At 39.3% G+C, this 23291-nt stretch overlaps 1 protein-coding gene across 2 annotated transcripts in view; it reads right to left on the bottom strand.

The window, feature by feature from the left end:
* Window positions 1-20975, bottom strand: part of SLK (STE20 like kinase) — a 49168-nt gene extending 28193 nt beyond the window's left edge. Inside the window, exons 1-7 of one of the 2 annotated variants that reach the window (XM_049855049.1) lie at window positions 20641-20975; window positions 9947-10111; window positions 8183-8231; window positions 7696-7845; window positions 2352-2424; window positions 1996-2190; window positions 1374-1455 (exon numbers count right to left, since the gene is read on the bottom strand). In XM_049855049.1, the coding sequence (XP_049711006.1) occupies window positions 1374-1455; window positions 1996-2190; window positions 2352-2424; window positions 7696-7845; window positions 8183-8231; window positions 9947-10111; window positions 20641-20790 (864 nt within the window). In that variant the 5' untranslated portion in view covers window positions 20791-20975. The remainder of the gene's footprint in view (window positions 1-1373; window positions 1456-1995; window positions 2191-2351; window positions 2425-7695; window positions 7846-8182; window positions 8232-9946; window positions 10112-20640) is intronic. The other variant, XM_049855050.1, reaches the window with a different exon arrangement.
* Window positions 20976-23291: the final 2316 nt, after the last annotated feature.

Genomic DNA, 23291 nt, shown 5'->3' with positions numbered 1-23291 from the left:
CAATAATGCAGGAGTTATACAACTACTCAATCTAATAATAAGTGCCTCAAGTTTTGCCATTCTATTTGTCCACCTGTAATATTATTTGACAAATTTTTATTTCAAATATTATAAATAGATCCTGCTATAAAACAAAATTAAACTTATCCAATCACACACTGTTTTTCAAAAATCGACAATGTTCAGAAAGGGCTACATGAACTAGAGACTACATCATCCTGAAACCAGAAGAACTAGATGGTGCCCAGCCATAACCGATGACTGCCTTGACAGGGAACACAATAGAGAACCCCTGAGGGAGCAGGAGAACAGTGGGATGCAGACCCCAAATTCTCATAAAAAGACCAGACTTAATGGTCTGACTGAGACTAGAAGGACCCCGGCAGTCATGGTCCCCAATCCTTCTGTTGGCTCAGGACAGGAACCACTCCCGAAGCCAACTCATCAGACACGGCTTGGACTGGACAGTGGGTTGGAGAGAGATGCTGATGAGGAGTGAGCTTTAGACTACGTTGGCATTTCCTGTCTGGAGGGCAGATGGGAGGGTAGAGGGGGTTAGAAACTGGTGAAATGGTCACAAAAGGAGAGACTGGAAGGAGGGAGCAGGCTGACTCATTAGGGGGAGAGTAAATGGGAGTACGTAGTAAGGTGTATAAAAGTTTATACGCGAGAGACTGACTTGATTTGTAAACTTTCACTTAAAGCACAATAAAAATTATTTAAAAAAAAATAAAATGGAAAAGGGAGGCAGAAGATAAGGAGAACCAGAGGGCTAGCAGCATGAGGACTTGATCCAAAGTTGCTGGCTTTGAAGATGAAGGAAGGACTCATGAGCTGAGGAATGTGAGTGGCCTCTACTAGAAGCTGGAAAAGACAAGTGACTGGATTCTCTCCAGAGAAGAGAAGGAACCCAGAAGGAACCCAGCCCTGCTGATACCTTGATTTTACCCCAGTGAGACCCATTTTGAACTCTGACTTCCAGAGTTGTAAGAGAATAAATGTGTGTTGTTCTAAAGCTAAAAAAATAAAAATCAACGTTTTACTGAATACTTAACCTCACTAAAAGAGACACAGAAAATATAATTACGCACCTGCCCTTAAGAGGCTCCTTTTTAGTAACTGGAGAGACAAGATGGAAATAACTAACAGTATGAAAAAAACATAATTAAACTGAATCAAAAAAAGCACAGGAGGAATGACTTACAAGCTGAATGTTTTTCAGTAATGGCAACACGTTTGTAAGGCAAGTGTTAACAACTACAATGTACTTTGAGTTTCCATGGAGCACACTGAATGAACCTGACATCTTATTTGTCTTACAGAGACGTTAAACAGTCACATGATTTGCTGCTGTCACAGTGGTCTCATCTTACCTGCAATAGCTGAGATGTATTCCACCTGGCATCCACATTCTTCTCCAAGCATTTCTTTAGAAAGTCCTTAAAATTTGAAGACCTTTAAAATAAAGTTTTAAGAAAGACATTCTATTTTACTTTCTTGTTATTAAAAACAAAAATTATTGATAAATTATGCTTATTTTCTTAATTATATAATAGTATTACTTCAACATATGAAAATGAAGTAATGGGAATATTAAGATCTTATAATACTTATTCACCTGTAAATACATGTTGGACATACATGTAAGTAGGTATATAATTAGTCATTGAGATATAGCTACACCGTCACAGGAATGCCAAAACCACAATAATTCTTTTATATTAAATTCCACAAATATAGGTCAACCACATAATGCTGCCCTTTCTGAGTACAGAAAATGCCCTTTGCATGCAGAACTCAAATCACTCATATTTTCAAAAATATGGGAAAAGTTAGTTACAAAAGTTTGTATGGTCTATAAGTCTTGAAAACATATCAAGAATCAGTTTTCTAATTCACACAGTCTTTGTACCATGTACTTAAATTTAAATACCCTTGGAAATGTAGAATAAAGTAAGTTCTGCTGCCTAAAAAGCTTTGTTTAGAATATTTTACCATCTTGAAGGCTGTGCTAAAGCAGGGGGCTCAGACTTTGCTATTTTTAGCAGCACTCGCATTGGATTTAACTCATGATGAGGTGGTTCTATCTCAGCCATTTCTATTAAAGTGATACCCAGGGACCAAACGTCAGCTTTGTAGTCGTAGGGTCTGTCCTTAGACGTTTCACACATGACTACCTCAGGAGCCATCCTATGAAGACAGGGAGATGAAGGTTAAGATGGTTAACTTAGGATCAGCAATTGCAAACCACATCACAGATTAACGGTATATTCAATTACATAGTCAAAATGAACGAGTAATAATAACTGCTGAGATGACTAATACTGTGATTCATAAAATTGAACACTTACCAATATGGTGTACCAATAAAGGAATCTCTTCTCTGAATTGTTCTCGTGTTCTTAGCTGATACTCCAAAATCCGCTTGAAATAAATAATCATACAAAAACATTAATGATAGTTTTCAAGCACAGTTCACCGTATTCCACAAGGGGGGTGGGGAACATTTCAAGACTTTAGTAAGGCCACTCTTAAGAAACGAGAAGCAAAATAAGTAATTTCTCTACCATCCTAACTTTGACCACCTTCTGTCAATGTGCCCTCCCCCAAAAAAATCTGCCAAAGAAAAGGTCCCATCATCAATACACCTTCTTCACACATCTTTAGATCACAAATTCTCCAGAATTTAAAAAAAAAAAAAAAAGCGGTAACTTAAAAGAGAAAATAATCTATCCACTCCAAAACAAATGCCAACTGGTGCTACATGTTTCAATTAACAGACATAAACATTTTTTTCTGTAGCATGAAAAACAGAAATCATACCAAAGCAGCCTTTCTGGCTTAACATATGCCTTGTTAACTTCCTCATAAAATTATTTTACAAAGAAAAAAATCGGGAACCATACGTTTTCAGATTTAAATCATAGAAAACAGCAACACTACAGCCATCTCAGTTGTTAACCCTACCTTCTCAGCTTGGAGCTCAGATAACCACTGATAGCAACATATAGTGCTATTGTTGTTATTTGTTGCATCCTGTAATACAACTCACAGCAACCCAATGTGACAGTGCGGAACTGCCCCATAGGGTTTCCTAGGCTGTAATCTTTACGGGAGCAGATGACCAGGTCTTTGCTGGTGGATTCAAACCACTGATCTTTCGGTTAGCAGCCAAAAGCTTAACCATTTTGCCACCAGGGTTCCTTAAAGTGCTACTGCGGCATAAATTTACTCATCCCATCTATACATGAACTTCTATAGTTTCATGTTTGACATGCCACGAAGAATTCTCGGAATTGAATAAATACCAAAAATCCTGTATTTAGTGCTCTAGCCCCAAGACCTAGTACAGCATACACTCAATAAATGTTAACTACTATTATTAATCATATTCAATATTTTAACCTTTGTCATATTTTATTGTAAAACTCTTAAAGCATTCATTAAATCCTGCCTTAAATACTAATGGAATGTGTCTATTTTATGATTCTTGAGGGATGTTGTTGTCTTTGAATCAATTCTGACTCATGGTGACCCTTCTTGATGGTAGGATGGTTTTATACATTTGTATACACCTAACAGGGTGTCACAGAAACGGAAGGTTCTCTGTAAGTATTTGTGAACTAATAAAGCAGAAACTGCAACTGTCTTTAATGTTAGCAACTCAAAACTATCTTGGTACTCTGAAATCTTCAATGATATATTCATCTTTGCTGGTCTGACAGAGACTGGAGAAACCCCAAGAGTGTGGCCCCTGGATACCCTTTTAACTCAGTACTGAGTCACTCCTGAGCTTCACCCTTCATAGACAGGTCTGTAGGGCCATCGATAACACACATGAGGGATGTGCTTCACAGTTCAATCATGTATGTGAGACTAATGTGCACACCAGCCCAAAAGCAAAAACGAGACAGCAGGAAAGGACAGGAAAACTGGACGAATGGAAACAGGGAACATGGGGTGGGGAAGGGAAGAGTGTTGACATACGCAGGGTTGGCAACCAATATCACAAGACAATTTGCATACCGGCTGTTTAATGAGAAACTAATTTGCTCCCTAAACTTTCATCTAAATCACAAAAAATAGTAATAATGTATTTATTTTTAAGGGTATACATTGTTTTACACAAAAGTATGTTCCTGTATTCAAGGTAAATTTTAATATTTACAATTAATTAAAGCTACCAGAAAAACATGTCTCCCAAAATAAAACTATAACCTATTATTTCAAAATGAGGTATAAAACTTAAGTAAATGACACAGGACATAAAAGAATAACATAAGTCAGAATTAGAAAAACTCAGAAATGAGAGAGCTCAAGAAAAAATTAGAAATAAAAGAGAAAATCATTTTACAGATGGTAGTTACAAAGGTATTTGCCTCAAAATACTTTGCTAAACTATATTATGTGGTTTTCTTTATCTGTGGTTATTTCACAATAAAAAGGTTAAAATTTAGTACACCAGATTATAAATCATATGTAGTAAAAAACCTATTTAGATGTCATGACAAAGTGAAGCGAGAGGCCATAATCACCGGTACCACCATGCTTTTGAATATATTTTTTCCTTTTTAATATCCTTCCAAAATATACAGTCAGGTACTATCAGTAGTTTTTTTCAATATTCATATATTTGGTGTACTTAAAGAGGACTATAACTTCCATTTGCATGTGTACATATAAAATTAATTAATTTCCAACCCAAAATCTGTATCTAATTCTTATGAAGTTATCGTTTATTCCCTCAGTATTATAAACAAAATTAAAAATTCCAGTCCTTAGGTTTATTTAAAGTTACTTTGCTAGTTTAGTAAATGTACCATACCAGTGCAGTCCCTGGGTAGTAGAGTTAACATGCTCAGCTGCTAAGCAAAAGGTTAGAGGTTCGAGTCCACCCAGAACTGCCTCTGAAGAAAGGTCTAGTGATCTACTACTGAAAAATCACCCACTGAAGACCCGATGAACACTGTTCTGCTCTGACACACACGGGGTCGCCGTGAGTCAGGACCGACTCGATGGCAACCGTGAAACCGCACCTACAGAGTATAAACCAGACACGGAGCGGGGAAACACATTAGGCACGAGTTTTAGAAATGAAGATAGATTCTGTAAACTGAGCTGGCTTTTATATATTCTAAATGTATTATATTTAGAAGTATTAAGCCTACGTACAAAAATTTAAGGAAAAAAATTATAACCACTCTTTAAAATGGAAGCCTTTTTGAAAATAAAAATCCATCCTTTTCTTTAAAAAATATCTTACTGTGTTTTAGGTGAAAGTTTACACAGCAAATTAGGTTCCCATTTAACAATTTTTACACAACTTGTTCCATGAAATTGGTTACATTTTCCATAATATTTCAATATTCTCGTTATTTCCATTCTTTTTGTTTACATTTCCATTAATCTAGCTTCCCTACCCCTCCTTGGCTTCTCAGCTTTGGTTTAGGGTAAATGTTGACCATTTGGTCTCATACACTTGATTATTTAAAGGAGCACAGGATTCACAAATGCTACTGTTTATTTTATAATCCAGTCTATTACTTGGCTGAAAGGTAACTGTCAGGAGTGGCTTTAGTTCCAAATGCAAAGGATATTTTAGGGCGATAGTCTCAGGGCTTCCTCTAGGCTCTATTGGTCAGATAAGACTGGCCTTTTTTAGGAAGTTGAGTTTTGTTCTACATTTTTCTCCCTTTCTGCCCAGGACCTTCTATTGTGTCCCTGGTCAGAACGGTTGGGTAATGGCAGCTGGGCACCATCTAGTTCTGGTCTGTTTGGATGACGTCCTGGTTCATGTGGGCTATTAGGTCTGTGGACTAGTCTCTTCTTTAAGTCTTTGGTTTCCTTTATTCTTAGTTCCAGATGAGCAGAGACCAATAGTTGTATCTTAGATGGCTGCTTACAAGCTTTTAAGACTCCAGATGCTAATCGCCAACCTAGAGTGTAGAACATTATCTTTATGAACTGTGTTATGCCAATTGACTGAGTTATCTCATGAGACTATGGTCCCAAGCCCTCAAACTCAGTAAACCTGTCCTGTGAGGTGTCTGGCTATACGTACAACTGTAGATACAACCATATCCACAACTGTACCCCCATATGGCTTATTATATATAAACACATATGTGGTGCACATAAGCATGTATATACATATGATAGATATACCTGTACATGCACACCCATATACTCACATGTGCCTTCCTATGTACATATATGCATACACATCTGCCTATACAGCTGAGCAACGAGTAAGAAGATCGAAGATGAACTGATGCCTTTGAATTATGGTGTTGGCAGAGAGCACTGAATATACCACTGACTGCCAGAAGAACAAACAAATCTGTCTTGGAAGAAGTACAGCCAGAACGCCCTTAGAAATGAGGATGGCAAGACCTCGTCTCACGTACTTTGGACATTTTATCAGGAAAAACCAGTTGCTGGAGAAAGACATCAAAATGGACTGATACACTGGCTGCAACAACAGGCTCAAGATAGCAACAATTGTGAGGGTGACACGGGACCAGGCAGTGCTCCTTTCCATTGTTCACAGCATCACTATGAACTGGAACCAATTCATGGCACCTAATAACCTACCTATGTAACCACACACATATTTTTTTGGTTGTTATTACTGTTGTTGCAAAAGTGTATTTATAGCATTTACTGAAATTGCCCCTTATTCTTGCATATTCCTTAGTGTCTTCATTTATGTCAGACAGGTTGTGCAGACTTCACCCGTAAGGGGTATTGCCTTTCCCCTCACCAAAAACAACTAGTGTCTCCTATCTGGAAAGTGATTCCCCCTCCCATCCCTGGTAACCATCAAAGAACATTGCTTTCTGTGTGTATACCTACTCTAGACTTTTTATAGAAGTGAGACCATAAAATATGTGTCCTTTCGTGATGGATTTATTTCACTCATTATAATGTCATCCAGATTCATTCATGTTATCAGATGTATCAGATTATTCTTTATAGTTGCGTAGTATTCCATTGTGTGTACGTACCACGATTTACCTATTCATCTGTTGATGGGCACTTAGGTTGTTTCCATCTTTTTGCTATCGTGAATAATGCCAGCGAACATGGGTGCGCATTTTTCTGCATATGGATATTCAGTTTTGCCAGCACTATTTGTTAAAGAGACCATTTCTTCCCTATGAATGGACTTTGACACTTTGTCAAGGTCAGCTGCCCACAGATGGATGGGTTTACTTCTGGGTTCTCAATTCTATTCCATTGGTCTATGTGTCTATCCTTGTACCAGTCAGGCTGTACTGATTACCATGGCTGTACTGTAAGTTTTGAAATCGGGAAATAAGATGCCTCCCACTTCATTCTTCTTCAATATTGCTTTAGCTATTTGAGGCTTCCTTTCTTTCCATATAAAGCCAGAGATTAGTTTTTCCATTTCATTAAAGAATGTTACGGGGACCTGGATTGGGACTGCATTGTAGCTACAGAATACTTTTGGTAGTTTCTCACTTTCTTTTTAAAGTACCTTTATATTAGGTGCCTGTACTTAGAAATCTTAGAAGTTAATGAATAATTTACCCACTGGAGTGTTTTAAAATGAAGTAATTCTTCATGTTTCACATATCTGAATATTAATGGCAATAGTAAATCACATACACATGAGGGGAGGGAGGTCTCAGAGCATAAATTCGAATGTTTTATTTAAGTGAATAAACTTACCCAATTTAATATCTCCATCTAAGGTAAAAAGAATGTTGCCCGCCTTTAGATCTCTGTGGATGATTTTATTATCATGTAAGTAGTTTAATGCCTCTAAAGTCTGTTTGCAAACGACTTGTATTTGCGACTCAGTTAACGGTCTCTCAAGTTCTATAAGAAAAAAGTAAACACATCTGCATTTTTATACAATCAAAACATATTACTAGGCTATATACCTTTATTATCACTGTCAAGGATCATATATATAAAAAAAGGATCACATATAGTGAATGTATTTTTGAAGAACTAAATATCTACCAAGATTACTTCCCTGCCATGTTATATTCAGTATTTCATTTTAGAATTTCATTACAATTATCCAAGAATATAAAAATTAAATTGATTTAATTTATTGAATTTCACTTAACAGTAAGACATGGTGAATGTTTTAAATCCTTTTATTAACTACATTTTAAAATATAAACATAAAAAACAAAAAGGTATTTACCAAGCATCACTGCATCCACTGCTCCACCTGCACAAAATTCAATGAGGATCTGCGTGCAAATAAAAGAACATGTGTCTAAAACCACACTGAGTTTGAGTATTTTTCTTCTTCAATTTAGCAATAAAGATAAAGGAATAACTATCAAATTATCTAAACTATGGAAATATTATTGAGCATGAGCATTTTCTTTGTCAAGAGTTATGAGTCTCAAATGATACAGGTTCAAGAAACCACAGAGAACACACTGTGGAAGTATGTGCATTTTGTTAAAGACCATTTTTAGTGTCCCTGCTTCTTGAAAATTTCCAGGTACTGATCTCTTATTCAGTACAGCATTACATATCAATTCCACCACTAAAGATTTTATTATCTTGTTTAAAAGGTAATTATTGTGATTTAAGTGATCAAATATATTTAACTTTATTAATAGAATTAAGTCCTAATATACACATGTACATACAAATACGCACAGTTTAGTTTAAGAAAAACAGAAAATACATATATACACATATATACACAAAATCGTCAGATCCCAGATCAGTTACCACATCCTAATGAATGCCTTCCTTGACCTCTCTTGCAAGATATAATAGCACCATGTAGCTCTCCTTCTTAGCCTTTACCGCAGTTGTAATTTTGTATTTATTTTGATTCTTTGATTAATGTCTATCTCTCCCACTAGAATGTGCTTCACAGCTTTCATATTTATTTTACAATGGCTCAAAATAAAGATCTTATCTGTTTATTAAACTATCTAGAAGCTCATTTTCATTATAATCTCTGGAATCATTCTGCTGGAACCCTGGACAACTATATGAGAAGGCACCATACTAATAATAATTATAGATAATTTTTAAAGTAACATTTTAACAAGATGTATAGCTTTCTGTTCTTTTTCCTCTTTGTATAACAATACTGTTATTATAGGTGCTTGCTAATTAAAAATTGTTTTTTGATTCATTGTTAGAAAAAGAATTTGGGAGGTAGATCATTACTCATCCTATAGGTAAGTTAACAGGCTCATAAAGTGAGTTATCCAAACTGATAGCTGGCAAAGCCAAGATCCAAAAAATCGGCATTTTGGTTCCTTGTAAGACTTACTCTTCTGTAATATCACTTTGTTCCTTCCAAGAGAAAAACTAAGACTATGTTTTTAAAAGCCCTCTTGATTAAATTAGAGCAAGTGACTCTTATATTGATTATTAATATTTGATTGCTATGTCTATTTGTACCTAATATTTTCCCAAAATGAAAATTTTTACATACAGCCTCAGCTACTGCATTATGTACTCAAGGTGGAACTGATAATATATGACACATATTTAACATTTCCAGCAAGTATTTTATAGTTTATTACATGAGTTACAAAAAGTTTAGGGTAAAAAATTATATTAAAAATTTGTAGGAAGACTAACTTCAGAAAGTGTAAAAGTAAATGCTTAAATTTAAATTACAAACAAGAAAAGGCCATCTAATTTCATGTTTTAGGAAATTTAAATATTCTTAAGCAAGTTCTTCCATTTGGATCAAATGTCAAACAATCATGATGAAACTGGTACTACCTGAAAAACAGATCTGAATATCTACTGAAGCTGAGGATAATTATGCTATTAATGACCCTCGTCAGCACATCAATTCTCATTCAAGTAACATTAGTAACTAATAGAAGAAGTAATACATAAAACTGTCTTTCATAACTCATAAAACTCTTTACGACAAATAACAAATTTTGGCTACTCCTACGGATCAATAGAAAATGCTTACCCAAAGATTGTTCTCATAATAGAAAGCATCTAGGAGCTTGACTATATTTGGGTGATCACAAGATGCTAATATATCAATCTCAACCATGTAATCTTCAAGCTCTTCTTCAGATTTGGTGTCAATCACCTTTGCAGCAGCTAAAACACTGGTCTCTTTATTCTGAGCCTAAAAATGAAAATATCAAAGTGTCGCACTTAAAACGCATACTTTTTTTTTAAGTGTAAACATAAAAAATACTAAACACATATTAACTAATGCATGCTATCACTGTGCTAAGTGTGTGACATGCACATAGTATACATTTCAAATCACAGGCTCTAGAGCGTTAGAGCTGTCCCTGGGTGTGCACGTGGCTAAGTGCTGGAATAATAACCAAAAGGTTGGCAGTTCAAACCCACCCAGATCCAGCTACCTTATAAATCCCATAATATACCAATTGGAAATAAAATATTATCTGCTTTATAAGTAAAAATAAAAAATGATATCCTGATTTCGGATGTATTTCTTTAAAACTGAGACACTAAAAAAAGAGCATATAAAGAAATTTATCAACTTTGCTCAGACTCTTCGAGTCATCGTGATATAAATAACAAAAGAAAATGATTCAAATACTTTCACTTCTAAGGTAAGCACTCAAAATAACTAGTATTTCAACACTAATTTACAAGAAGTATGAGCTGGTAAACTGCTGAAGTGGAAAAGTTGAACATCTTAAAAAACAGAAAAATATGAGACACGAAATGTTCTGCTTTTACTCTCCATATGTATGTTCAGTGGATACATCTTTACAGATAGAAACTGAAGGCTGCTAAGAAACACAAGGATGTAAAGCAATTGTAAGTATCGGTCTGGACATTTTTCCCCATAGCCTGAGATGAGATTATCCACTTTAAAAACTACTTCTGAAAACGATTCATCTTCAGCAAAAAGGAAAATTACTCACTGAAATTCAGACTAGTATCTTCCATTAAAATTTGCTTTAAAGTATCAAAACAATCTCGGTTCTCATTTCAGTGCTAAAAAATGACAGATTTTTATATTAAAGGTGCGACATTTTATACAGCAATAGCATTTTATATTCGAGCAGAGCTGTATGTTGGCATACAGACTATATTGTGGCAAAATAAGAATGAACTGCTTCTGTTATGATATTGGTAAAAGATTTGTGTAAACTTAAACACAGATTTATAAAGAAATGAAATGGGAATACAGTAATACTTCACTGATCTGGAAATCAGCACATAGATAATTACTCTCTGGTTCAAAACAGAAAACACAGAAGGAAAGCTTAAAAGACTTTTATTCTGCCACAAAGTTTATTAACAAAATTCACTAAAATCTCAAACATTTCCATTATCAGACTATTTAAAATTGCTCAGAAAAGGTTCATTGACATAATTAGACAAGTGAAAGAAACTAGGTGTGTAAGTATTTGAAAGAAGGGAAGAACTTCAAGAGAACAGAAGGAAAAACAGAATCAAGATGATGGATAAATGGACATCTAGATCCATCCAAACCAAACCACTGCCATCAAGTTGATTCTGACTCATAGTGACCCTCTAGGGTTTCCAAGGCTGTAAATCTCTATGAAAGCAGACTGCCACATCTTTCTCCTTCAGAGCTGTTGGTGGTTTTGAACCACAGGCCTTTCAGTTAGCAAGCGGTCACTATAGCCCCTGCACCACCAGGGCTCCTTTCTAGGTGGCCAGACATGTAATAAAGCAAATACAGCAAAATATTAACAACTGTAGAATCTAGGTAGTTGATACATGGATGTGCACTGCAAAATTCTTTCAATTTATGTATAGGGTTGAAAAACTTCATAATGAAATGTTGGGGGAAAAATTAGAGAATTCAGTAAGGTTAAGAAACTGCAGTAATAACAACAGCCTTCCTATATTCTAGCAATAATTTCAAGACATAATGTGAGAAATATGTCATTCAAAATAGCAACAAAACAGACAAAACATCAAGACAAAATTTTAACAAGAAAATTCAGAACTTATATGGGAAAATATTAAAACTCCTGAAAGATAATAGTTTTTATTGGGGCTTTGGAGTAAGCAAAAATAAATGTCTGTTCAGTCTGCCATATGTACCTGAAGTCCCTCGTTTCGTTTATTTTCAGCCTTTGTTTCCTAGTAAAATGATTTTTATTTTAAAAAATGTCTAAAAGTTAGAAAATTGAATTAAATAAATGAAAAACTGTGGACATAGGACTTATACCCTACAAATCATTAAGAAAAAGATAAGTAACCCATTGTTTTTAAATGGCCAAAACAATAAGATAGATGAACACCATAAACATTGTGCTTAACCAGTGATTCCCAGCCAGGGTCAATTTTGCCTCCCAGGGGACATGTGACAATGTCTGGAGGCATTTTTCATTGTCACCTGGGGGAGGGTCTACTGGCTTCCAGTGGGTAGAGCCCAAGGTTGTTGTTAAACATCCTACAATGCACAGACAGACCTCCACCAAAAAAAAAAAAAAAAAAAGTGGAGATCTCTAATAGATAGTTGGATGTGTAGGTCTGGAGTTCAAAAGGGAAGTCTGGGGTGAGTCATAAATTTCCATTTAGATGGTAATTGAAGCCATGGCAGAAGATGGGCTCTCCTAGAAAAAAAAAGAGAAAGAGTAGATGGCCTACACCTAAGCCTTTTGGAGTATCGACACTTACAAGTCAGAAAGAGGAAGAAGAGTTAGCAAAGGAGACTGAAGAGTGGACACAGAGATGGGAGGAAAATCAAGAGTATGTCGATCTAAAAGTCAAAAGATGAGCTTTTTAAAGAAGAGCCAAGTGTCTCAAATGCTCATGAAAGGTAAAATAAGACAATAAGCAGCCAAGAATCCTGAGATCATGGGAAGAGCCGTTAACAGGAAGTATCAAATAAATAACACAAGAAAAATGTCACAGAACTGAAGGACATGAGTCTTTGGATTGAAAGGGATAACCAAGAGACCAACAAAATGAATAGAGGGGGAAAAAAAGACTCACATTTAAAGTACACCATATGACCAGCAAATAAAAAGATCCTAAACCAAGAGAAAAAGATCACAAAGGATCAGAAAACAATATAGCATCACACTTCCTATAGCATTACTTGACACCAAAACACAATGAATAGAACAAAGTCTTAGAAATTCTAAGAAAAAACTTATTTTTGTATATTAAGAATATTTGCTTATTATAAAAATATATATAACACATTTGCCAAGTCAACATTTTTATGTATACAATTTAATGATATCAGTTACATTAATCACACTGTGCAACCCTCACCAATAATTCCTGCCAAATACAAAAACTCATTTTTGACCTAGAATTCTATAATCAAACCATACATCAAGTATGACATTATAATAATAACATGTAGAGTCTCAAAACAACGCACCTTCCATGGACCCTTTCTCAGAAGGCTACTAAATGCTGTTCACAATCAAAACGAGGAGTAAATTCCAGTAGAAAAAAATGTGCTCCCAGAAAATTATAACCCGTTATTGGCAGACAAAGGCCTAAATACCAGCGTAGCAGGGGCAGGGGTTTGGGGACCGTGGTTTCCGGGGACATCTAAGTCAACTGGCATAATAAAATCTATTAAGAAAACATTCTGCATCCCACTTTGGAGAGTGGCGTCTGGGGTCTTAAACGCTAGCAAGCAGCCATCTAAGATGCATCAATTGGTCTCAACCCACCTGGATCAAAGGAGAATGAAGAACACCAAGGACACAAGGTAATTACGAGACCCAGAGACAGAAAGGGGCACATAAACCAGAGACTACTTCAGCCTGAGATCAGAAGAACTAGAGGGTGCCCAGCTACAACTGATGACTGCCCTGACAGGGAACACAACAGGGAACCCCTGAGGGAGCAGGAAAGCAGTGGGATGCAGACCCCCAAATTCTTGTGAAAAGACCAGACTTAATGGTCTGACTGAGACTAGGACCCTGATAGTCATGGCCCCTAGGCCTTCTGTTGGCCCAGGACAGGAACCACTCCCAAAGCAAACTCTTCAGACAGGGATTGGAGTGGACAATGGGTTGGAGCGGGATGCTGATGAGGAGTGAGCTTCTTGGATCAGGTAGACACTTGAGACTATGTTGGCATTTCCTGCCTGGAGGGGAGGTGAGACGGTAGAGGCGGTTAGAAGCTCACAAAATGGACACGAAAAGAGAGAGTGGAGGGAGGGAGCGGGCTGTCTCATTAGGGCGAGAGCAATTGGGAGTATGTAGCAAGGTGTATATAAGTTTTTGTGTGAGAGACTGACTTGATTTGTAAACTTTCACTTAAAGCACAACAAATTTTTTTTTAAAAAAGATGCTCACCTTCACTAGCCATTTAAAAAAAAAAATCAAACCCACTGCCCTCAGTCAATTCCAACGCAGAGCACTCTACAGGACAGAGCAGAACTGCCCCACTGGGTTTCCAAGGAGCGGCTGGTGGATTCGAACTGCCAGCCTTTTGGTAAGCATATGAGCTCTTAACCACTATGCCACCAGGGCTCCTCACTGACCATTAAAACCTGCTGCCATCGAGTCAATTCCGACTCACAGGGATGGTTTCCAAGGAGCAGCTGGTGGTTAGGAACTGCTGACCTTTTGGCTAGCAGTCAAGCTCTTAACCACTGTGCCACCAGGGCTCCAGCTAACCTCTAAAAACGCAAATCAAAACTACAATGAGATACCACCTCACCCCTATTAGAATGGCAATAATTTAAAAAAAAAAAAAAAAGGACAACAGGCATTGGGGAGGTTATGGAGAAACTGGAATCCTCATTCATTGGGAATATAAAATGGTACAGCCATGGTGGAAAAGAGTTTGGCGGTTCCTCAAAAAGTTCAAAGTATCTTCAAAAAGTGCAACGCAGAACTACCACGTGGCCCAGCAATCCCATTCCTCCTAGGTATGTACCCAGAAGAAGTGAGGACAGAAACACAGAAACCTGCACAGCAATGTTCATTGCAGAATTATTCACACAAGCCAAAAGGTGGAAACAACCAAAATGTCCATCGACAGATGAACGGATAAACAAAATATGGTATATATATTTAAAAAAAAAAAAAAAAAAGAAACCAAACCCACTGCCATCAAATCAATTCTGACCCATAGCAACCCTACAGAAGCAGAATAGAACTGCCCCATGGAGTTCCCAAGGAGCGCCTGGCAGATTCAAACTGCCGACCCCTTGGTTAGCAGCCGTAATACTTAACCAAAGTACGCCACCAAGGTTTCCACGGTATATATACACAATGAAATAGTACTTAGCCACAGAGAGATATGAAGTCCTGATGCATGCCACAACACAGATAAATGATGAAAACTTGACAACATCTTCCTGAGTGAAATGTCAGTCACAAAAGGATAGTGTATGATCTCATTTACGTGAAATAAGCAAATATATAGAAACCAAAGATTATTAGTGGTTACCAGGGGTGAAAGGGAGGGAAAAGCCGGGAGTTTTTGCTTGAGTTTATGTTAATGGTAGTGGAATGGTTTGGAAAAGGATAACAAGAATGGTTGCACAACACGAAGAATGTAATCAATATCACTGAATTATACATGTAGAAATTGTTGAGATGGCACGTTTTGTTATATATATTTTTACCACAATAAAATTTTTTTATAAAGAAACAAGCCTTAGAATGAGAGATTTGCAATAACCGTAACTAGGAAATGGTTAAAATCCAAAATATGTATACATACATTCTACAAACAAGAAAAACAGCATTCAACAGAAAAATGGACAAGAGACCTGAACACAAAAGAAATCCAAATTTAAAAAAACATGAAAAATTCCGCTAATACCAAGTGTTGGCAGATACAGAGCAAGGAAAAGTCTCATACACTGGAGGTGCAAGTGCAAGTTGGTATAATTAGTTTGGCACCATCTAGTAAAATTAAAGACACACACACCCCATAACTTGACAGTTCCACCCCTGGAATAAGTCTTAGAGAAACTCATGCACACATGCACGAGCACTGTCTATACTAGCAAACTCTGGGAACAATTGTCCATTAACAATACGATGGTAAATAACTGGTGATATAATCATATAATGGGATACTATGCAACTATGATAATGAACTAACTATAAGCTATAGGTAATAAAGATGAACCTCACAAACATAATGCTAATTTTGAAAGAAACCAGACATAAAGGAATACACTCAATGTGATTCCATTCACATGAAGTTTGAGTGCATACACAATTAAATGTATAAAGTTTAGGGGTACATATCTAGATGGTATGTGGTAAAATGTAAAGAAAAGCAAAGAATAAAATAAAGACAGGAAAGTGGCTTCTTTTAGGGTGAGAGAAGGAATTGATTCAGAAAGGAGGGGGAAGGAATTCTGGGGTGCTGGCAGAATTTCTTGACCCCAAGGGTTGTTAATCCGAGTTCACTTTATTATTACCTGTTAAATGCATATGTACGTTTTCTGTACATTTCAATACAACGATTATATGTCTCACTAAAGGAAAAAAAAGTTGTCACACCATTGGTTGTCATAAAAAGAATCACTTTTTTCCAGCTCACAGTCAAAAGTTCAGCTTCAATTAGCTTAATGTACAAAACACCTTTCTAAAAATGCAATTCAATACACAATTTCATGTTGTTTTCCTTTTTTTCTTGTTAAAAACAATAGAAATCCAAAGGTAAAAAATTGTGAGGGATATTATATACCTTTATTTATTATGTCAAATAAACCAGAAACCAAAACCAAGCCCATGCCATCGAGTCAATGCCGACTCATAGCGACCCTATATGACAGAGTAGAACTGCCCCACAGGGTTTCCAAGGAGTGGCTGATGGATTTGAACTGCCAACCTTTTGGTCAGCAGTCTGAGCACTGTACCACCAGGGCCCCAGAGACATATATACTACTATATTAAAAAAAGAAAACAAATTTGAAACAGTGAAGATTTATCAGGCAAGAATGTAACTTTGTTACAGAGTTGTACAGTTGCATTGAGTGGAAAGAATACAACTATATGATGGAAAAAATGTTTCAAATAAATTAAACATACAATGATTGCCTATTTATAATTTAATCTTCATAACAGTTACTAATTTCCGTAAGTAAATGATAGTTAGACTCAAGCTTGGAAAGTTTTCTACTACATACCACTATATACAATGTTAACCTTTGATAGCTTTTTTCCTCCATGTAGAAGGAAGTTTATAAATTTAAAATTTCTAGGGAATCTAAAAAAAAAAAAACTTTTAGGAAAAAGACAAAACAGATCAGAAATAAATTTAAAAGTTCTTTTGAAAAATCTCTTAGCTTGTTCATTGGAAGCATGGGGTAGTGAAATGATAAAGAGTCAAAGAACCCATGCTCTTCAAATATCACACTAAAACACAGTCATCGAGTCCACAGAAATTAACCTTGACACAATTTTATAGTACTCAACAATACGCAGTCTCTTACTTTTCAGTAAATTCTCAATTGATGTCTCATTATAGGAAGGTAACTTATACTTTTTAGAAAGAGTCCTAAAGAATTAAACTACAGTGCATTAATATGGCCACACAATCTGCCTTGCCATGGGAAACCAAGAAGAAAAAAAAAGGTTTACTATCTTCTCAGTCCCTTCCCTGATCCATCCAATATCTTGCTTCTGTGAGCTCTAAATGCAATCACAATAATTTCTCTCATTTACTGAGCCCTTTCAACATACCTTATATTTATTATCTCCTCTAAGCCTCACACAACTGAAGAGTGGGTCTCAATGATGAGGAAAGTGAAGCACTGAACAAGTAACTTGCCCAAGGTCACATGCTGCTAGTAAGGGAGGGAGCCAGAATGTGTTCAGATGCCAGATCCAGAGTTCTTAACATTAGTTTCTACTGGGCTGAGGGCTGTGGGGACCAGGGTCTCGGGGAACATCTAACTCAACTGGCATAACATAGTTTACGAAGAAAATGTCCTACATTCTACTTTGGTGAGTAGTGTCTAGGATCTTAAAAGCCTGTGAGCAGCCATCTAAGAGAGTCCACTGGTCTCACCCCTCCGGGAGCAAGGGAGACTTAAGAAAACTAAAGACTCAAGGGAAAGATTAGTCCAAAGGACTAACGGACCACAACTACAACAGCCACCACCAGACTGAGTCCAGTAAAACTAGATGGTGCCTGGCTACTGCCACTGACTGCTCTGATGGGGATTATAATAGAGGGTCCCAGAGAGAGCTGGAGAAAAATGTAGAACAAAATTCTAACTCACAGAAAAAGACCAGACTTACTGGCCTGACAGAGACTGAAGAAACCCTGAAGGTATGACCCCCCAGACACCCTTTCAGCTCAGTAATGAAGTCACTCCTGAGGTACACCCATCATCCAGATATTAGACAGGCCCATAAAACAAAACGAGACTAAAGGGACACACTGGCCCAGGGGCGAAGACTAGAAGGCAGGAGGGGACAGGAAAGCTGGTAATAGGGAACCCAGGGTAGAGAAGGGAGAGTGTTGACACATCGTGGGGTTGTTAACCAATGTCATAAAACAAAATGTGTACTGTTTAATGAGAAGCTAGTTTGCTCTATAAAATTTCATCTAAAGTACAATAAAATATTAGTCTCTAGTCCATAAAAGGGAGCCCTACTGGCTCAATGGATAAAGCGCTCGGCTGTAACCGAAAGGTCTGCAGATTGAGCCCACCAGGCACTCCATGGGAGAAAGAGGTGGCAATCTGCTTCCTTTAAGATTGCAGCCTTGGAAACCCTATGGGGCAGTTCTGCTCTGTCCTACGGGGTCGCTATGAGTCGGAATCGACTCCATGGCAATGGGTTTAGTTAACTGCATACTCATAGAATGTTCAAGGATGAAGGAAACTAAACAAACATTTATGGAAATCTACGATTTTAACAGCTAAGAAAAATTAATCCAAAGAAGTGTTTTGTCCAAGACCACAAAGCTGGTTTGTGACAGCCAGGACTCAAACACAAGGCTTGGCTCCCAGGACTGATCTTCCCACTACATTAAAAGAATATTCCTACCATACAGCTATATGGTAAGTGCTTGCTGAGACACATGACTCTATCCGCCACACAAACACTAAAGTTTACTTTGCCAACTTTTGCATCATACAATGGCTTCAGTAACATTTACATGTAATAATAAACACGCATTATTTCATTTCAGTAAATTCACAGAGATGCACCATCTGCTAAGGCAGTCTATGTGGCCACACGTGTATGACTGTGTTGGCCCCTGGCCTTACCACAGAAACATAAACACGCTAACGACAATATGGGACAAGGGCTATACTAGCTACATGAAAGATGTGTTAGAAAGAACATAGGACTGGATATGTCTGCCTGGAGGAATCGGAGATGATAGGTAAGTACAGCTCTAAAGAATGAGAAGGACCAGGGTGGGAGAAGATGCATCTGAGGCAGGGCAGGGGCAAAAAGAAGTGTGACAGTGCTTAGAAAGCAGGGGAAATGCTATTATTTCTACCCATGGACATGAAATTAAAAAAAAAAAAAAGTACTAATTACAGGGTCAGAAGACCTGAGTTCAAATCCAGGCTCTGACTGGTGTGACTGACCAGTTTGAGTCTCAGTGTCCTCCTCCTCTGTGAGATGTTGACACTGCTACTGACCTGCCCACCTCACAGGATTTTTGTGAGGCCCCATTAGGTGAGAGCGCTTGAAAAACTGCACAAGTTATTTATGTTTTCCTTCTAGGCAACCCCTATGGCCCGTTCCCCTAAACTGTGTCTCATGAAAAACCTCACCCTTTCAGGGTGAAAATATTTCTATGACATCATTCCTATGCTTCTTAGACGACAGTAAATAGGTAACAGGTTGAAACCCCAAACAGCTTTTTATTAAAATAAATATGTAGAAATGTATGTATGTGTGTGTGTGTTTCATTTCTTAGGCATCAGCATTGACTCCCAGTCAAAGCTTATTATGTTTAGAAACTCGTACCACTTGCAGATTTTCTTCTGGAAATCTTCTATCCGAAATTCCATTCCATTAAAGTATGTTGTCAAGCAACCAACTCAAAAAAAGTCTGCCAGTAGCAATAATTTTGCTCTCATCGGAAGACAGCCAGGCAGTATCAGCTACACCCGTCGCCGTCGAGTCGATTCCGACTCACAGCGACTGTACAGGACAGAGTAGAACTACCCCACAGGGTTTCCAGGCAGCGGCTGGTGGATTTGAACTGCCGAACTGGTGGTTAGCACGAGAGCTCTTAACCACTGAGCCACCACGGCTCCGTATCAGCTATAGATACGACCAAATATATGGCCTGGACCCTAAAAAAGGGAACTATTTTAGTATAAGCACGCGTATTAATTCAAACAGTAAACGAACATTACAAAATCCAATGAAAAGTATGAGTCTCAGATGTTAAACTATTTAAGAGACACAACGCAGATGCCTCTCTTTAATTGAAGAACGCCCTCGCTTCCTTCAAAGTTTGACAAAGTAGACCGTATAATCTGGCCTCCCTTTTGCAACCACTCTTGAAAAATATTCAGACCCCACCTTGTTTAACCTTAACCTCCACTGTCTAGGCTACTCCTTGGATAACACCCTAGACACAGTTCCAGTGCACGTTTACAAAGTCAAATGAAGGGGCAAGACACAGAAAAGGGACAAGGACAGCGAGCAGCTCCCGAGCCACCGCGGACCAGTGGCCGTTTCATCCACCAAGTGCAACTTCCCGTTCCCTCCTTCTTACCTTGTACACTTTCCCAAAGGCTCCGTCGCCCAATTCGCCTATGATTTCCCAAAAGTCCTCGGGGTTCAGGTCCCTCTTCACATGCTCGTACTGCTTTTTCTTCCTCTCGCTCCCCAACTTGAAGATCTTACGGAAATTGAAGAAGGACATTCTTCCCACAGAGTTCCTGGCACTTCAGGACTACACACAACAATAAAAGGCAAAGTTTCTCCTCCCTCCGGTCTCGCGCGAGCCGCCGGGCGCTGGGGCTCCGGCTCCCGCCGCTCGGGTCGGGCCGCCGCCGGGGAAGGCGGGGCGGCGGCTGGGCTCGGGCTCCGGCTCGCGGGGGGGGCTGCGAGGGCGGCCCCTCCCGCCGAGCCCGGCCGCGCGCGAGCAGCGCGGTGGGCGCCTCGGCCCGGGCCGCCCTGGGGGGCCGCACCTGCGCGGCCGCGCGTTCCCCCCGGCCCGGCCTGGCCCGGCCCGGCCCGACGGGGGCAGGGGTCCCAGCGGCCCGGACGCCCGCGGCGGCCGCGGCTTAGGCCCGTGTCACGGCGAGTCTCCAGGGGCGGCGGCCGCTCCAGGCGAGGGAAGCGCACGGCGACCTCTGAGGTGGGCGGTCGAGAGGCCGAGCTCTCCCGCCTCGGGCCCCGAGCCCGGGGTCTCCTCCGCGGCCGTCTGCTCCTGCGGCGCGAGGCCGGCGCGTCCCCTCGGCTCTGGGGCGCCGCCGCCGCTGCCTCGCTCCCTCCCCAGCCCACACTGCTGCGACCCGGAGCGCGCGCTGCCGACGCCGACGCCGCCGAGGCTCGCCCCGGCCGCGCGCTCACCGGGCCGCGCGCCCCGCTCACCGCGCGCCCGCGCAGGGGCGTCCCCTCTGGCCCCGCGCACGCGCGTTTGGCCCCGCGCTGGAGGCTCGGATGGGGTCGCTGCCTGGAGTTTACCCATCAAGATACAAATCCATGTCAGTCCGCGGTTTTGGTGGAGTTGCACCAGTGGGCATGACCCTGTTGGTTGTGCCAGCAGTTGTTAAATCTGCATCTGGAAAATTTTGAGATTGAAGAGCGAAAACTGAGCAGTCTGGCTGGGGTCCGGAAGTGGACTTTTTCCTCCCTGAAAGGGCCCCAGAGTACAATGAAGGGGAGTGTATGTGGTGGCTGGAGCTTAGGCGTTGAAGAGCCTAAGCTTTCCAGCTCTGTGACCTCTGGCAGGTAACCTCTCAGTCTCAGTTTTCTCATTTGTGAAAAAAAGTAGCAGAGTCCCTGCCTGAGGGGTCGTGGTGGGGAGTAAATGAGACAATGGATGTAAGCCCTTTGCTGAGTAAACCAGAAACGATCAACCTTAGTTCTTAACGTTATAAATGTGTGAGTAAGATAAATAGATTTAGATACATAAAAATTCTTTAAGCTCACTTCTCAAGTGATGAAAGCCCTGGTGGCATAGTGGTTAAGTGCTACTGCTGTTAACCAAGAGGTAGGCAGTTCGAATCCACCAGGCGCTCTTTGGAAACTCTATGGGCAGTTCTACTCTGTCCTATGAAGTCGCTATGAGTCCAATCGACTCTAGGGCAGTGGGTTTCTCAAGTGATAACCCTGATACTCTTTTGAGAGTAACCTACCTTCTGGCCACTTTCACGGCCATAATCATGGTATCATTTATTCTTGACCACCTGAACTACTTACTAAGGCCCTTGCTTTCTGACCTGCTCTGGTCCCTTAGGGCAGCACAGGGGTCAAGGTCTGCTTGGCAGTGATGTGGGCGTTGTCTGGAATCTGTCAGATGGTGACCTACCTTCCCCCTCCTCCAACCAGATTGGAACTTTTCTGAGAGCAGTGGTTTGTTCATCATGGTATACAAATACCTGATAACATTTCTGGTGTGTAGTAGGAAGGCAGGTCCTTTGAATGAATCAATCAATCCATCAGTGAAGGTATCTGGCCACCAAGACAGCAGTGCTGAGAGCAGAGCCCGTCCTTTGGACCCGGGGTTCCTATGCAGAGAATTTCCTAGTCCAGGGGAAGATTGATGACAAGAACCTTCCTCCAGAACAGACAGAGAAAGCCTTCCCCTGGAGCTGACGCCCTGAATTTGGACATGAAGCCTACTGGACTGTGAGACAATACATTTCTCTTTGTTGAAGCCAAAAAAAATGAAAGCATCTGGGGCAGAGGTAGTATTGCTATTTAGAGGATGTCGATCAACTCCTTCCCAACCTTTATGCCCTACTCCAGCCCGAAAATGGTGTAATAGAAATAAAATCCCTCTTCCAGTAAAAGAGTTATGAAGATTAAGCAATCTCCAATTTTTTTAACAGCTTTATTCAGGTGTAATTAATATATAATACCAGTTGCCATCCATTGGACTCCAACTCATAGTGACCCTGTAGGACAAAGTGGTATTGCCCCATAGGGTTTCCAAGGAATGGCTGGTGGATTCCAACTGCTGACCTTTTGGTTAGCAGCTGAGCTCTTAACCGCTGAGCCACCAGAGCTCCATAATTAATATATAATAAAAAAATAGGCTGTAAATATTTAAAATCTACAATTTTATACATTTTGACAAATGTATACACCTGTAAAAACAATACCATAATTAACCTCTCTATTTTTAATTGATAACATTTATGGAAATGAGACTAAATATAAAGAAAATGCACGCTCATTGTGGAAAATGCAGAA

Source organism: Elephas maximus, chromosome 16, assembly GCF_024166365.1.
Source record: "Elephas maximus indicus isolate mEleMax1 chromosome 16, mEleMax1 primary haplotype, whole genome shotgun sequence".
Taxonomy (NCBI): Eukaryota; Metazoa; Chordata; class Mammalia; order Proboscidea; family Elephantidae; genus Elephas; species Elephas maximus.
The sequence above is the reverse complement of the archived record's forward strand: the minus strand, read 5'-3'. Positions and strand labels throughout refer to the sequence as shown.